Source organism: Oratosquilla oratoria, chromosome 35, assembly GCF_046742065.1.
Source record: "Oratosquilla oratoria isolate Oo_2021 chromosome 35, ASM4674206v1, whole genome shotgun sequence".
Taxonomy (NCBI): domain Eukaryota; kingdom Metazoa; phylum Arthropoda; class Malacostraca; order Stomatopoda; family Squillidae; genus Oratosquilla; species Oratosquilla oratoria.
In genome coordinates this window covers 14590336-14607492 of record NC_134811.1, presented here as the reverse complement: position 1 = coordinate 14607492, position 17157 = coordinate 14590336, and the positions used below count along the sequence as shown (strand labels likewise).

General features: G+C 43.0%; 1 protein-coding gene across 1 annotated transcript in view; it reads left to right on the top strand.

Moving 5' to 3' along the window:
* The window catches only part of LOC143018552 (MAM and LDL-receptor class A domain-containing protein 2-like), a 388685-nt gene that overhangs the window by 281048 nt on the left and 90480 nt on the right, over positions 1–17157 (top strand). Inside the window, exons 129-132 of the mRNA XM_076174014.1 lie at positions 8601–8723; positions 10895–10997; positions 11524–11704; positions 11861–12092. Coding sequence (XP_076030129.1) covers positions 8601–8723; positions 10895–10997; positions 11524–11704; positions 11861–12092 — 639 coding nt within the window. The remainder of the gene's footprint in view (positions 1–8600; positions 8724–10894; positions 10998–11523; positions 11705–11860; positions 12093–17157) is intronic.

Genomic DNA, 17157 nt, shown 5'->3' with positions numbered 1-17157 from the left:
ATGGATGGATGGATGGGGTGGGAAAAGGCTTTGGGTGCAAAGGGAATGTCTTTTTGAGCAGAGAAGGGAGGGCTCAGGAGTTGGGGATGAGTGGAAAGTGGTTGTAATGGATGATAGGTTGATGTGGCCCAGACTTCTTTTTGTCTGCTCTGTAAATTGTGAAGAGGATGAGGGGGAAAGGTTGCCATATAAGGAAGTGGTGGAGGTGGACCAGCTTTGGCTGTTGGGGCTTGTTGTAGAAGTTGTGTCTTGCTGTATAACTTCTGACTCAGGCAGTGAATAGGGAATAGGAATGACCCTTTATCCACAAAGAGCTAAGGTAAAAGAGAACAAATGTGTATTGATTGGGTATGAGATGGGTGAGGGATGTGTGTGCTTTGGCTGGGCCATACCTCTTATGAAGAGGGAAGGACCCTTTGGTAAATTATGTGTGTGTGTGTATATATATATATATATATATATATATATATATATATATATATATATGTATATATATATATATATATATATATATATATATATATATATACATGCACATATATATATATATACATATATATATATGTATATGTATATATATATATACATATATATATATATATATGTATATAGTTATGTATATATACAAATATATATATGTATGTATATATTTATATATATATATATATGTATATATATATATATATATATATATATGTATATGTATATATGTTCTTGTAGGCAGACAAGGTTAAAGTCTATTTAGGATTAAATATTAATCATTTTCTGCATATATTTTCTATATGACATACAGTCAGCTTATCATGTCCTGTAGGTTTACTTAATAAATCTCTTATTATGGCTGACATTTTGAAACTTTCTTGTTTCATCATCAAGGGTGAAGTGTTGTGTCTTGTGTCTTGCTTATATATGGAATGTGTGGATCATAGAGATTGTATGGTAGATGAGGTCATTGCTGATTGGCTGATGCTAGCCAATGAGTGCACTTAATGCCCTCACCACCAGGGAGCTCTCCTAGTGGGTGAAGTGATGGGGTTCACTGGTCTTCTCACTGTCATTCTTTTTCCTGATGGCAAGATTTGAAGATCCTTCACCTGAACGATTAAGTTAGTTGTTTGTTCCGAAGAATACAAACTCTTCGGTACTCCTTACCCAAGGATACGCGGCGCGTTTCTACCGCTAACACTGTGTGTGCTTGAAAACACCTCACTCCGAGGGTCTGGGCAACCATTATCCTCAGTAAGGGGCCCTCCTGGGGCAAGGGGGGCCCCCCCTCCCCCCGCAAGGGTAGGAGGGTAGAAGCTCCATTGTCTAAGCGGTAGCGATCGAGTCAACATCTCTCACAGTCCGGCTAACACTGAAGTCCAGTTCGGGGACCGTTTCCCCGCTCCCGTGCTTGTATCAGGAAATTAATTTCCTGCGCCAATCCCGCATCGTTCGATTATCTCGAACGCAATCGGCATCGGCCTTCTATCGGCATCGGCCTTCTACACCCTTCCAACGGCGTCCTTTGTGTGGAACGTCCTGCATCGCCGCCTTCCCCCTGCTTGGAAGCGCTGGAGACCCCTGTCCTCCCTTTATCCCTCTATTTAATCTCCACCGGGTATTCTCCGCTTCTCTGTAAGTATGGAATCTGGTCCTAGTGTTGTTGTTCGCGATAGCATGTGTGCCTTCGCCCGTGGTGAATTTCGCTGCCGGGCTCTTCTCCCACCGACAACTGTGGACCCACACTCTTGGTGTATCCATTGTCGGAATCTGGAATGTTCCCCTTCATCCCCGTGTACTACGTGCGCTCAATGGGGTGATAAGCAGTGGTCCGCGTATTTTCATGCTCACCGGAAGGTGCAGCCACGGGTCAAAATACGCGGGCGAGGCAGATGGCTTCCCCCCTCACCCGACACAAAGAGAAGGCATGCTACGTCGGCGGAGGACGCGGGCAGTTGTCTCCCCCCTCCTAAGCGTAGTAAACGGAAAGGTTGTACAATAGCCGCCCCGAGTCAGTCTCAGGCTAAATTGTCTCCTGTTCCTGCCGAAAGGGGGGCTAGTTTCGACGGGCACGCGCTTTTAGCCCCCGCGAACTACCCCCCGGGTACGAGCTTTTTCCCGGTTGCGTCCGCTGGCCCCGCGATGCTACCCGGCAGCTCCACCCCCCCACGGACAAAGGAACCGAGTTCGGAGATTCGGAGCGCGTCAGCCTCTTCTCCTTCTCGGGTGACCCCCAGTCCCACCCCTTCCACCTCTCGTCAGACGAGCCGGGTCATCACCGGAACCCTTTCTATGCCCGGTGGGCAGGAAGCCCGAGGTGTACCCACACGCGCGTTCGTCGTAGGTGACTCAGCTTCGTCCAGAGGAGGCAGTCTCCCCCTGGCGTCTCCCGGACCATCCGCACCCAGGCGGGACCCTCCAAGAGGACATTCCCCGGACCTCCTCCCCACTCTCTGTTCACTCGTCACTACGTTGAAGGAACAGATGGAGGCCCAACGGGAATTTTTCCGCGCTTCTCAAGCGCGGTTCGTGCACCGCACGGAAGCTCGTGAGGAGTCTCCGCCCCCAAGGGCCCCCCTCGACCAGCTTCCACTTGCTCAGCCCCCCCCCCTGAACCCATCAGTGACGAGGATGGTAGCGTGCGGTTCCTCTCTGCCCGTGCCGACCCCTCCTACGCCGACGACGATGTCCACAGCGCCGTAGGGGGGGGGGCCACGCTCCCTTTCCCCTCCCGTTTCCCAGTCGGAATCCTCGATGGTGGTCCCACCTTCCTTCTCGGACGTCCTCGCGAGGGTTCGGAGGGCGAATCGACTGGGCCCCCCGAAAGAAGAGGAAGCCACATTCGAGTCTGACATCTTCATGACGGCCAACTCTCAGAAAGCCCAGCCTACTCCCCTCCACCTTCCATGGAGTACGCAGACGGCGAGAGCCATGGCCCAGGCCTCCGACGCTCTCGCAACAAGGACGACCGAGAAGGCGCGTTGGCTTCCGGTCCCATTGGAACACCAGAAGCGCTTCTACACCCCATCGGGGTCAACCCTCAGAGCAGCCTCGATCCCGGCGAGGTTACCAGAGCTGGTTAAGGCGGACGCCGAGTCGCTGCGCAGACGAAACGTCCTCCTCTCCGGCAGGGAAGTCAGCGACCACATTCATTCACTGGCTCTGTCCCTGGCGGTGAACTCCTGGCTAGAACGCCTCCTTGCCTCGGCGAGGGAGTTCTTACCCGAACTACAACCCCAGGAAGAATGCGACCTCCAGGCTTTTTTGGCAAGCGCGAGCAGAGCCCTGAAGCATCAGGCTTCCTGTCTCTCAACGTCCTGGGCCAACTTCGAGTCCCGCAGGAGAGACACCATCCTCGGGGACCCCAGTGACCCCCTCCTCAGGGAGATTTATGCTCCTTTGAGGAGGGCCCCCCTGCTCACCCACACGCTGATTCCCCCGGATGTGGTGGACTCGTCAATCACTAGCACCAACCAGTTGCTACACAACAGAGCCATCGAGAGAACGGCTCGGTAGTAGCCTACCTGAACAAGCAGGGGGGCACAGTCTCCCAGGACCTCTGCCATCTCACTATGGAGATCCTCCTATTAGCCGAGAACCTCCAAGTGACACTCAGAGCTCGCTACATCCCAGGGAAAAAGAATGTCTGGGCGGACCACCTCAGCAGAAGGAGTCAGGTAATCAGCACGGAGTGGTCCCTCCATCCGGAAGTGGCGACCTTCCTCATCAACAAATGGGGCTCCCCTCTGGTGGACCTTTTCGCCACCAGATGGAACCACCAGCTCCCGGTGTATTTCAGCCCTCTCCCGGATCCGCTGGCAGCGGGAGAGGATGCTCTTCTGCAAAGCTGGGACAACCTCGACACCTACGCTTTCCCACCGTTTCCCTTGCTCCAAAAGGTGCTCCAGAGAGTACGAACCGCATCCAACCTTCGGATGACTTTGATCGCTCCCTGGTGGCCGGAAGCCCCATGGTTTCCAGACGCCCTCGAGCTAGCAGTGGAGGAGCCCCTGGCCCTTCAGGGAAGACCCGACCTTCTACATCAACCAGTCAACGGGGCCTGGCACAAGAACCCGTCAGCCCTGGCACTTCACGCGTTCAGACTATGGTCCGGATCCTCCTAGAGAAGGGTTTCCCCAAAGAAGTGGCAGAAGACATGTCCTCCCCTATTCGCTCTTCCTCAGCTGCCCTTTATCAAGGGAAGTGGAATGCTTTTGCAGAATGGTGCCACTCCCGAGCAATAGCCCCAGAGCAAGCCACCATTCCTCTGATTGCCTCCTTCTTCCACTTCCTCCGGAAGTCCAAGAAGATCTCCCTCTCGGCAGTGCAGGGCTATAGGGCAGCTCTTAATCAGGTGTTTTCTCTGAAGGGCATGGATCTAGCCCTGTCTCCAGAAATTTCCATGCTCTTCAGACATTTCAGAAAATCATGCCCCCCCAGGGAGATCACTTCTCCTCCATGGGATGTGGCATTAGTCCTCAACGCTCTGCGGGGCCCCCCTTACGAACCCCTCCGAGATGCTAATTTCAAGGACCTCACCTTGAAGACAGTCTTTCTCTTGGCCCTGGCGTCTTCCAAGAGGGTCGGGGAGTTGCATGCCATCTCTTATCGAGTCGCCCACTCGAAAGGATGGCAAGAGGTCTCCTTCACTTTTCTGCCCCAATTCGTTGCCAAAAACCAGGATCCGGCCAAAGCCGACCCTAGATTCTGGTCCTTTAGTATTCCTTCCTTGGACGACTTTGTAGGGGGCGAACATGCAGAAATGGTCCTATGCCCGGTACGTGCTATCCGGACCTACCTCAAGAGGATGAAGCATCTTAGACCAGACTTGCCAAGACTGTTCGTCTCTACCAGGGGTACACCCAAGCCCGTCACTAAGACTTCCATTTCTTACTGGATCAAGGAAGTCATCCGCAGGGCCTACGCCTCGAGCCCCACGGATTACCCTGGAGCAAAAGCTCATGACCTCAGGGCAATAGGACCCTCCCTAGTCTTCCGAAAGAATCGGTCAGTCAACCAGGTCCTTCAAGCAGGTATATGGAAGTCCCAGACTACGTTCACTTCCTTTTACCTCAAAGATGTCATGTGGGAATCCTTAGGGACCTTCTCTCTAGGCCCCATAGTGGCTGCCCAAGAAGTCCTGAGATAACATACCCCGTACCAATGGCACACAGCCAACCCTGAAGCCTCATCCAAGTTCTGGATCGGCAACCACGGGGATACCTATCTCAAGTCCTTCTCATACTCCTACATTCCCTTACCTCACCGAGGGCTCTCAAGCATTCCAAGGGAATCAGTTCGAGCCCTACAAGGGGTACAAAGTGAGTATGCCCTGTCTGTCTCCACTCTGGGAACAGATCCAGGTGCCCTTCACAGTTTCGGGGAATGTATAAGGGTCTGGTCAACGTAGATCTTAGCACTCTACATTTTCTCCTTACGAGGGTTTCCCAGGCTAGACAAATACTTCCTTCCCCCCTAAGTCCAAGTCTCCTTGGGTAAGGAGTACCGAAGAGTTTGTATTCTTCGGAACAAATGTAATTTTCGCAGGAAAATTAATTTTTCCCTGATACAAACCTGAGGTACTCCTTACCTCTAATGGCCCTCCTCATCCACCCCGCTAGTAGTTCCTTCTCCCTGGCCTGTCAACCCTCGTGACTAATTTCATACCTGGCTCAGACAATGGAGCTTCTACCCTCCTACCCTTGCGGGGGGAGGGGGGGCCCCCCTTGCCCCAGGAGGGCCCCTTACTGAGGATAATGGTTGCCCAGACCCTCGGAGTGAGGTGTTTTCAAGCACACACAGTGTTAGCGGTAGAAACGCGCCGCGTATCCTTGGGTAAGGAGTACCTCAGGTTTGTATCAGGGAAAAATTAATTTTCCTGCGAAAATTACATTTTGTCTGAATGCGGAAGGCTTCTAGGAATAGTAACATGCAAAATCTTGTTCTCTGTCTATTATTATAATGTTTCAATCTAGGTCTTTCAGAAACACTACCATAATAGATAGACAACAAAATTCATACAGTTTACTATTCCTAAAAGCCCTCCACATTTAGACAAAACAACTAGAGTAAATATTCAGATGGAGGACGTTCAAACCTTGCCATTAGGGGAAAAAATGACAGTGAGAAGACCAGTGACAACCTCATTTACTGTACAGTTTCTGTGATTCACATATCCCCTACAAGACACAACACTTTGTCCTTGAAGATAGAACAAGACAGTTCTGAAACATCAGCCACAATAAGAGATATATTACATAAACTTACAGAACATGATAAGTTGACTGTACATTTTATAGAAAATGTATGCAAAAAATTATTAAAGATTAATCCTTAAATGCCTTTAACCCTGCCTGACTACAAGAGAATATACTTATTGTCTACACAAAGATATATGTATATATATATATATATATGTTTATGACTATTTATATATGTATATGTATATATATATATATATATATATATGTATATATATATATATATATATATATATATATATATATGCAAAGTAGACCACTTGGAAAAAAGAAACTAACGAAGCAGAGCGCTTTCGTATATTACATCTTCAGTGCAACAAGTACATAGTGATAGGAATGCATAGAAAATATATACATGATACAAAGGAACAAGGACAGTTTGAATAAGCGTAGCGACCAATTACCCCCTAGAGAGCGGAAGGTCATTGTCAATTATCTTAAGATGGTGGGGCGACATTACCCCAATCATCCAGTTGATTGGGGTAATGCCCAGGCAATCTATTATACCAACAACATGATAGCAAGAAATTTAATAGAGTGCAGTTTGATTCATACCACCAGTAATCAAAATACCAACCTACATAAAGGCTTGTACAAACTTGATAATTTCATTTGTCAAGAAATTAGTAAGATAATATCAGATAAAATGTAACCCAACGAATTGACCTAATGTCGCCCTATATCATTAGTAGAAACAGTGACCTGGCGACTGTGACCTGATGTCGCCCCACCATCTTAAGATAATTGACAATGACCTTCCGCTCTCCAGGGGGTAATTGGTCGCTACGCTTATTCAAACTGTCCTTGTTCTTTTGTATCATGTATATATTTTCTATGCATTCCTATCACTATGTACTTGTTGCTCTGAAGATGTAATATACGAAAGCGCTCTGCTTCGTTAGTTTCTTTTTTCCAAGTGGTCTACTTTGCATAAGTGAACACACGTACCCGTGTTCTTATTAGCATATATATATATAAATATATATATACATGGATGTACATGGATAGGGTGGTGCGAGAGGTAAATGCAAGGGTGGTAGGTCAGGGATTGGAGATGGGTAAAGAAAATGGAGAAAAGTGGGAGGTAAGCCAGCTGTTGTTTGCGGACAACACTGCGCTTGTGGCAGGATCGGAGGAGGGATTGAGGAAGTTGGTGACAGAGTTTGGGAGAGTGTGTGAAAGAAGAAAGCTAAAGATAAATGTGGGTAAAAGTAAGGTGAAGAGATGTACAAGGGATGAAAGTGGCAGCAGACTGGAAGTGAGCATTAAGGGAGAGCGACTGGAGGAAGTGGATAGTTTTAGATACTTGGGTGCAAATGTGGCAGGAAAAGGTGGAGTGGAGGTGGAGGTAGAATGTAGATTGAGAGAAGCAAGTAGATGCCTTTGTGGATTAAAAAGTGTAATGAGGAATAGACTTTTGGGAATGGATGGTAAGAGGAGACTATGAAGGAGTGATTGTGCCAACAGCACTGTATGGGGCAGAAACATGGAACATAAAAGAGGAAGAGAGAAGGAGTTTGAATGTGTTTGAGATGAAAGAAATGAGGAGGTGAGGAGGAGAACAGCGGTGGTAAGGGAGTTGGAAGATAAGGTTGATGAAAGAGTATTAGGATGGTTTGGACACATGGAAAGAATGAGTGAAGAAAGACTAGTAAAAGAGGAATGGAAGGCAGATGTGGAGGGAGTGAACATGAGGGGACATCCTAGGATGAGGTGGATGGATGGGGTGAAGGGGGCTTTGGGGAAGAGGGGAATGTCTGTTGAAGAAGGACAGGAAAGGACAGAAGACAGGGGTGAATGGAGAATGGTTGTATATGGATGAGGTTGTGATGCATGAGGTGGAATGGGTAGGGGGATGGGGGATGAGGTAGTATGTATGAGCAAAATTTTACGCAGCCCGAAGGGATTTCTCCCTGTCTTCTTTTATGCATGGGGGGACGGAGAGTGGGGGGTTGCCGATTTAATGAAGTGGCCTTGCTGTGGATGTGCTGTGTCTTCCGACACTGCCTATGACCCAGGGCAGTGGACAAGGTGCAGGGATGACCCATCATCCAGGAGGTGCTAAGATAAGAGGGAGGGTAGAGGGGAGTGGAGTGTATTTAGGGATGGAATGGGTGGGGATGATTTTATGCCTTTTTCTTTTTGGCTACCTCCCTTGTAAGGGGGAAAAAGCCTTGGTGTATATATATATATATATATATATATATATATAAGTATATATATATATATATATGTATATATATATATATATATATAGTGTATTTATATATATATATATATATATATATATATCAAAGGTGTAGCTACACTTTTGGTAACGCAAACTTAATAAAGTTCAATTCCTTACACTAACAGATCACTGTGAGTTTGAAAGCTCTGACTTGTGTGAATGGTCAAGTCTTGGAGTTCTACCTTGGACATGGGGTAGTGGAAGTGACCCAGACCTCCACAATGCCCCAAATATTGACCACACATACAGTAAGTTTATTTAATCTTTTATTATATATATTTTTAATTAATTGTATGCATTTATACATTCACCAATTGTATCAAGATTCCTGGCATCAAGTGTATTGTCTAATAGTATTGTCTAATAGTAAAATGATACCTCACATGCAATTCCATTTGTGATGTAAGTGATTTTATGATTAACTTTCATAAATGCAAAATTCATTAGTAACTATTGTGTGCTCTGAACATTTTTTCTTTATAGATACTACTTAATTCTATTATATCTATCTTTACACTAAGAGCTTTTCCCCCCTTATAAGGGAGATAGCCAAGTCAAAGGCATGTACCTACTCCTACACATTCCACTCCCATCCACTACCTTTTCACCCTGCTCATAATAGATATATTATAAATATAAATATCTGCTCAGAAGCATACAGCTGATACTTTAGGGTCTATATGGGGTGCCCCTACAGACCAGAGCCACACATCATTTTGTCCGTGTCAGAGGAAATTTCTACTCATAGAGAAATTATGGTACTTTACTATACTGCAACTGTCCATCTGTTATACTGTCCCCCCTCATTCGTAATACTGTCCTGCACCACTTCTCTGAATATACATTTCCATTTTTACCAAACCCCATGGTAGGAAAGAATACTGCCACTGAGTGTCCCACTTGAGTTGTAAAAGATGACTGAAATAGGGATGGAAGGTAAGACAAGGCATCCAACTCTCAGCAGCCCCAAAAGGGACATTCCTAAAAAAAGCAAAGACATAAGAGGGTCTGGGAGGAGTTTTCCAACCAGAACCCTAAGGTTTGGGTCTTTTAATGTGTGTGGGTGTGGCACAGATGAGAGTAAAAGGGAAGAGATAGGCATTACAGTATCTTCTATACACAGCCATTTTCCACTCACCCCTATCATCTGCCTTCTCCTGTCTTTCCTCAACAGACATCCCCTCTTTCTGAACTCCCCTATTACCCCATCCATCCATCTCATCCTTGGTCATTCCATAATGTTCACTCCATCCACCTCTGTCTTCCATACTTCTTTTACTAATCTATCTTCACTCATTCTTTCCATGTGTCCAAACCATCCCAATACTCATTCATCAACTCTATATCCCATCTCCTTTTCCACCCTTGCTCTCCTTCTCACCTCTTCATTTCTCACTCTATGCAGCCTTGTAACCTCTACTATACTTCTCAGACACCTCATCTCAAACATATTTAAACTCTTCCTCTCTTATGTTCCATGTCTCTGGCCCACAGAGTGCTATCAGCACAATCTCCTCGATGCATCCATTACCAAATGTCTATTTCTCATTATACTTTTTAATCCCCCAAGGCACTTACTTGCTTCTCTTAGTCTATAATCTAGATGGATCATCATCAATATATACTTCATTCTCTTAAATGGGTGAAGAAGGAACCCCAACTTGAATAGGGTTTTGGTTTATCAATTCCTGTGTATTGCAACTAAGTAAATGCAACAGACATCAGTCCAATGTTTCTTTCCAGAGAGATCTGTGCAAAGGCTCAAAATCTCTTGTTGGTTACTGGGGAGCTGCAGGTTCCAGTCAGCAAATCTTGAGGCAACAATTATTATTGTTCCTATAATGGAATAACGATGTTTCACTGCATTGCTTTTGACTCAAGAAGTATGGCAGGGGACAGAGTGATCCATTATTCCTGAGGTGCTGAGATGGAAGGAATGATTGAATGGCTCTCATTTGTATATGTATATGGATCCACCATGGTCTTGGATCATGCATTGGATTTGTGGCTGACAACTACTGTATTAGATGAGAACTCAGAGCTTGTACATGTCCTGATCTATGGGTAATACTGTTACCTTAAACACCCCCCCCCCACACACACACACACACTCATTGACTACCAGAGTTGAAATACTGGCTCACAGTACAATGATGCTGAAATTTTCAGCCTTGGGCAGTACTCAAATTTGGATTGCTGAATTAGCAGTCAAGTGCAGTACCACCACACTAGTGTGGTTTGACTTGTAAGGGGGGAAAGACCTTTGTTATATTTGCATATAATCATCAACCTGAAAGCTAAACTTTGACCAGTAATAGTGGAGTAGGTAAATATTATGCTATTATGTTAATGTTTGCATTTGACACTGCATAGTATGCACTGATACTTAGTTACACCTGATACCATGTATTCCTTACAGGTAGCCCTCTTGGTCACTACCTGTTTCTCAACCATCATGGGGAAGCTTCAGGGGAGTATGGCCAGCTTGACAGCTCCCTAAACCCACCAGCTCTTGAATCAGTGTAGGTCTTGTGCTTGGAGGTCTTTGGTTTTACATAAGTATTCTTAGATTCTTTCATTGCTGCTGAAATGTGTATATATATATTTATATATATATATATATATATATATATTATATATATATTATATATATATATATATATATATATATATATATATATATATATATATATTTAGCCTTGTATCAGTCCCTGAACTTAATGAAATTCACTTGCACTTGCTAAAACAATAAAACAAGAATTATAGTTTGTTACTATATTGAAGGACTTAACCTACCAAGTAAACCCTTTTAGTCTCATGATAAATGTTATTGCTGCAAATATAAAAAATGGTTCAGTTCTGCAGTTAAGAGGCTGACCCTAGTCAGAACAGGGGTTTTGATTAATAACACCCTTAATTAATTTTCTGTTTTACCCATACCTCTTATATCAAACATTATTATGCCCTTCTGTGTAAACTAATATGCTTTTCATTTCCATCCTACAACTTAATCCTGAAATTTTTAAGGGTATTTTATGCCATTTGCAGCTGTTTTGAATTTTATGTGTGGATGTTTGGCAAGACCAACTGGACAGGAAGCCTTTCCCTGTATGTATTATCACCTTCAGAAGATCCATCAGACTCAGTACCAGTGTGGACAGTAATTGGGAACTTGGATCAGGCATGGAGTTTGCAGCGTGTCAATGTGGAGTCATCATCAAAATATAAGGTAGTGTGCCATGAGTTGGTAACCAGAACTGGTGCTCTTGCACAAGTATATGTTCAGTACCATGAATAACTACAACATTGATTGGTGTCTTTTAGGTAGTTGCATCTTTTTAATTCTAAGTTTGATCACAAATTAAAAGGTCTCTTTCTATAACAGCTCACCTTCGTTGGGACCCAAGGCAACTTTGGAGACAACAGCGAGATTGCCCTCGATGATTTCAGGTTGCACACACGTGAATGTCCTAGTCCCGCTACATGCAGTTTTGAGGAGGGTATGTGTGACTGGACCAATATTGAAAGTGATGAGCTGGACTGGTTAGATCACATGGCAGGAACTCCTACATCAGAAACTGGACCTAACTATGACCACACTCTTGGCATGCCTATAGGTCAGTTTTCGATTCTGTCAACAGGTAATTGCTCCTTTTCCTTAGATTCAGTTATATACATTCGTGACTAGGGTTAGTACCTGATGTTACATGTTCCCTCATAATGTCACAAAGCTGCTACTTTGAACCACTAGCTTTAATATGTTTCCAATCAAGACATAGTACCTTGATAGCTTTTGTAATGTTTAGTAACAAATCGATACTCTTGTATGTACATAAACACCATTTAATCTGTTTTTATTTTTTCTGTAAGACATGGGATAGGATGATTGTACCATGTTGCCATTGACATATATAATACAAAGTGATATGCAATCAAGTACTGGTACCTAGTAATGTTGCAAGCAGAAGCTTTTCATCACCCTATAATTTTATGGGCTAGATTGGTGGGTATGGCTGGTTTTCTGGAGTCTGTAGGTCTTCTGTAAGAGAGAAATGGTACATACATACATACATACATACTCGAAATTAGCAAAAATGAATGAAAACGACTCGAAAGCCAGTTGCGAATCAGAGCCATCTGGCGGCAATCCACTGAACCGCGATGTAAACAATAAACAAAACACGTGTTATGACAATGATTTCTTAGGGTTTGGTAAGTACGAAAGAAAGAACTTAAGTAGATTATTAGAGATAGAGAGAGAGATGAGCAAAAATAGGACTCGGTGGGAAAATGAAATCATGGACTTAAGAAAAGAGGTCATTGGTTTAATTGATTGTTTATCTAAGACTAACCATGAAATTTCTGACCTGAAAAAAGCTAACTTGGATCTTACAAACGAAATTAAAGAAATGAAAAGAGACATAAATGAACTGAAGAATGATAATGAAAAGAAGAAAACTAATGATAATAATAGCAAAAATCTAAAGCAGGAAGTGAACAACAAATTACAAGAATTGACACAAAAGATCGAAGAAAACTTAGGTGGGGACAGTATCCAGGAAATTAAGAAGTGGAAAGAAAATATTGAAAATAAAGAAATTGCTTTCAAAGAAATAGTCAAGCAGCAAATGCAAGATAATGCAAAAGACACAATCATTCAAGTGATTAACGAAAAAGCAAATTGGGTCAGGGACACAGTAGATAGGAAGAAATGTATTGTGGTTTATGGGCTTAAAGAAAAACAAGGATTGGCGAGGTACATGAGAGAAAAAGAAGAAAAAGAGACAGCAGTAGAAATCCTTAATGAAATTCAGGGGGGAGATAGTGATTCAGGCACAGACTTAGAAGAGACTTACAGAATTGGTCGCTATACTAAGGATAGGAATCGACCTCTAAAGATAAAACTAAGGTCACAAGTGGTAGTAGAAGACATATTTGAAAAAGTAGGTAACTTGGCAAAGAGTGAAAAATACAATAAGATATGGATAAAAAGAGAAATGAGTACTGAGGAATTAGAAAAAGAAAGGGCGCTAAGAGAAGAAGCAAAGGAAAAAAACTTGAAAAGATCGGAGACAGAATGCAAAGAATTCCAGTGGAGAGTAATAGACTTGAGATTAAGACAATGGCGCTTCAAAACGAACAAAACAAGGGAAGAAGAAACCAGGGAGAAGGAAGAAAATTAAAAGTGGCCTATACCAACATTGACGGACTAATTTCGGGACTGAACGAACTCAATGATTATCTGTTAGAAGCAAAACCAGACATAATGGGAATTGTAGAGACTAAACTAAGAGGTGAAATACCATCCACTGTTATCGGACAAGGTTTATACAACTACTGGATAAAAAACAGGGACAAGAAACAGGGAGGGGGAATCATGTTCTTGGCCAAGAAAGACCTAAAGGTGACAAAAATTGCAGAGGGCAAAGGTAATGCTGAATTGATCATGATAAAAGTCGAAGGCAAGAATATGAAAAGTAGAAAGTTTGTGGTGACTTATGTGCCTCCAAAAACAAGCGCTTGGAAAGAAATTGAACATACAAAAATGCTAGATGACACAAGAAAATCACTCAATGAGATACTAATGGGTAAGGGTAATCTGGTAGTTATGGGGGACTTCAATTGCAAAGAAATTTGTTGGGACAGCATGACAGTGCAAGGAGGAGATGACTCGTGGGGCAATGTACTGCTAGATATGACCATGGAGTACACAATGACCCAATGGGTCCGTGAAAACACAAGGTACAGAAATAATGAAGAGCCATCGAAACTAGATCTAATATTTACAACAGAGCCTGAAATAGTGCATAAAGTCCAGTATGAGACACCAATTGGAAAGAGTGACCATGTACTCATCGAAACTATACTAAAGGAAGAAATAGACATAGAGAGGAACGAAAAGCATAGGAAAGGAAGACTGAGGTACAACAAAACAGACTTTACAAAACTAAAGACATTCTTCCGGAATGCAAACTGGGAAATATTTTACAGGGAAGAAACAGCAGTGGAAGAGAAATGGAATATATTGATGGAAAACTACAATGAAGGGGTAAACAGGCATGTACCAAGACAAAAGCGAGAGAGAGAGTACATTAAATGTTGGTTCAACAAAAGATGCAGTGAGGCAAAAGACAGAAGGGACAAAGCTTGGAAAAAGTGGAGAAAAGACAAAAAACAAAGCAAATGGCAAATTTATGTTAACTATAGAAATGAGTATGTTAATGTGAGAAGAGAGGAGAAAAGGAACCATGAGAAGGATATTATAGACAAATGCAAAGAGCAACCCAAACTATTCTATCGGTATGTGAATGGTAAACTTAAAAACAAACAGGAATTGGTGAAACTATGCCAAGGAAACATAGAATACACAGAAGATTTAGAGATGGCCGAAGTCATGAACAATCACTTTAAATCTGTTTTCACCAGAGAGAAAATACCGAATTGTGACATAGACAAAAACAAGAAATCTCCCCTCATGAATGAGTTTACAGCATCACTAAAGGAAATATCAGAACATTTATCAAGGCTGGATGTCAGAAAATCACATGGCCCGGACGGTATTGCAAATTGGATTCTAAAGGAGTGCAAAGAAGAACTAACAGACAAAATACACATCTTAATAAACAGCTCACTCAAAGAAGGAAAGATACCCGAGGACTGGAAAAACGCTAACATTGTACCAATACACAAAGGAGGAAACAAAGAAGAACCCACCAACTATAGGCCAGTATCACTAACAAGCACCATTGCCAAAATTTGTGAGAAAATAATCAAGAATAGATGGGTAAAACATCTGGAAGACAATGACATATTAAACCCAAGACAATTCGGATTCAGACAAGGAAGATCATGCTCCACAAACTTAATATGCTTTTACTCAAGACTAATAGACATAGTGCAAGAAAGAAATGGATGGGCTGATTGTGCATTCCTAGACTTGCAAAAAGCCTTTGACAAAGTACCACACAGAAAACTACTAAAAAAACTGGAACACATAGGAGGAATACAGGGAAACCTACTAAAATGGATAGAGGACTTTCTGACTGGTAGAAAGATGAGAGTAGTGCTCAGAGAAAAATATTCAGACTGGAAAGAGGTGATCAGTGGAGTACCGCAAGGATCTGTGCTGGCACCAATAATGTTTGCTATCTATATGAATGACATGGATGAGGACGTGAACTGCTACATGAGCTTCTTTGCCGATGACGCCAAACTGCTAAGGAAAATAGAAACTGATGAGGACTGTGAAGCACTGCAAGAAGACCTAAATAGGGTATGGAACTGGAGTCAGAAATGGGAAGTGGACTTTAATACTAAGAAGTGTAGCATAATGGAGTTTGGAAAAAGCAAAAACAGAATATCAGGAAAATATACAATTGGAACCAAAGAAGTAAAGAAAGTAGGATCCGAAAAAGATTTGGGAGTAATTATCACGAACGACTTGTCCTATGATATACAGATTAACAAAATTGTCGGGGAGACTTACAACTTGCTAAGATCAATAAAAGTGGCGTTTACATACTTGGACGAAGACATGATGAAAAAAATATTGGTTACATTGATAAGGCCTAGATTAGAGTATGCAGCGACATTGTGGTCCCCCAGTACCAAAAAGAATATAAAGAAAATAGAAAGAATCCAAAGAGCAGCTACAAAAATGGCACCTGCACTTGCAAACCTATCATACGAAGAGAGATTGGCTAAACTGGAGTTACCGACACTGGAGCAAAGAAGAGAGAGAGGTGACCTATTGACCATCTACAGAATCATGAAAGGCACAGAGGTACTCAATAGTGAGAACTTACTTAACTGGGACAAAAGAAACACAAGAGGACATGGAAAGAAAATCAAAAAACATAGCTATAGAAGAGAACTGAAGAAAAACAGTTTTCCTCATAGAGTTTTGGACACTTGGAACAAACTGGACAATGAAATAGTATGCGCAAAAACCATTCATGAGTTTAAAAACAAACTAGACACTGCAAGATACAAAGGCGGGACAACACGAGCATAGCTCCCCTTCCCGCAAAATACAACTAGGTAAATACAACTAGGTAAATAAATAAAAATACATACATACATATACAAAAGAAACTAAAAAAGGATAGTTATAGAAAAGATCTGAAAAAGAATAGTTTCCCACACAGAGTGGTGGATGTCTGGAACAAATTGGATGAGGCAACAGTGTGTACAAAAACCATACAAGAATTTAAGAACAAATTAGATGCTGAAAGATACAAAGACGGGTCACTATGAGCATAGCTCCCTTCCTGTATAATACAACTAGGTAAAAATACCAATGGCTTTTTCCCCCTTACAAGGGAGGTAGCCAAAGTCAAAGGTATAAATCCACTCCCACCCATTTCATCCCAACATACTCCACTCCTGTTCACCATCCCTCCCCTCCCTCTTTACTTGGCTCCTCCTGAATGACAGGTCATCCCTGCATCTTGCCCACTGCTCTGGGTCAGAAGCAATGTAGCAAGATAGAGCACATCAACAGCAAGGCAGCTTCCTTTAATTGGTGCCCCCCTCCCCCTCTCCATCCTCTAATGCAGAAAAAGAGAAGAAGGAAAGAAATCCCTTTAGGTTGTGTCAAAATATCATTCACATATACTCTCCCCCCCATCCCCCACCCTTATGCATCACAGCATCATCCATACACAACCATTCTCCTCTAAC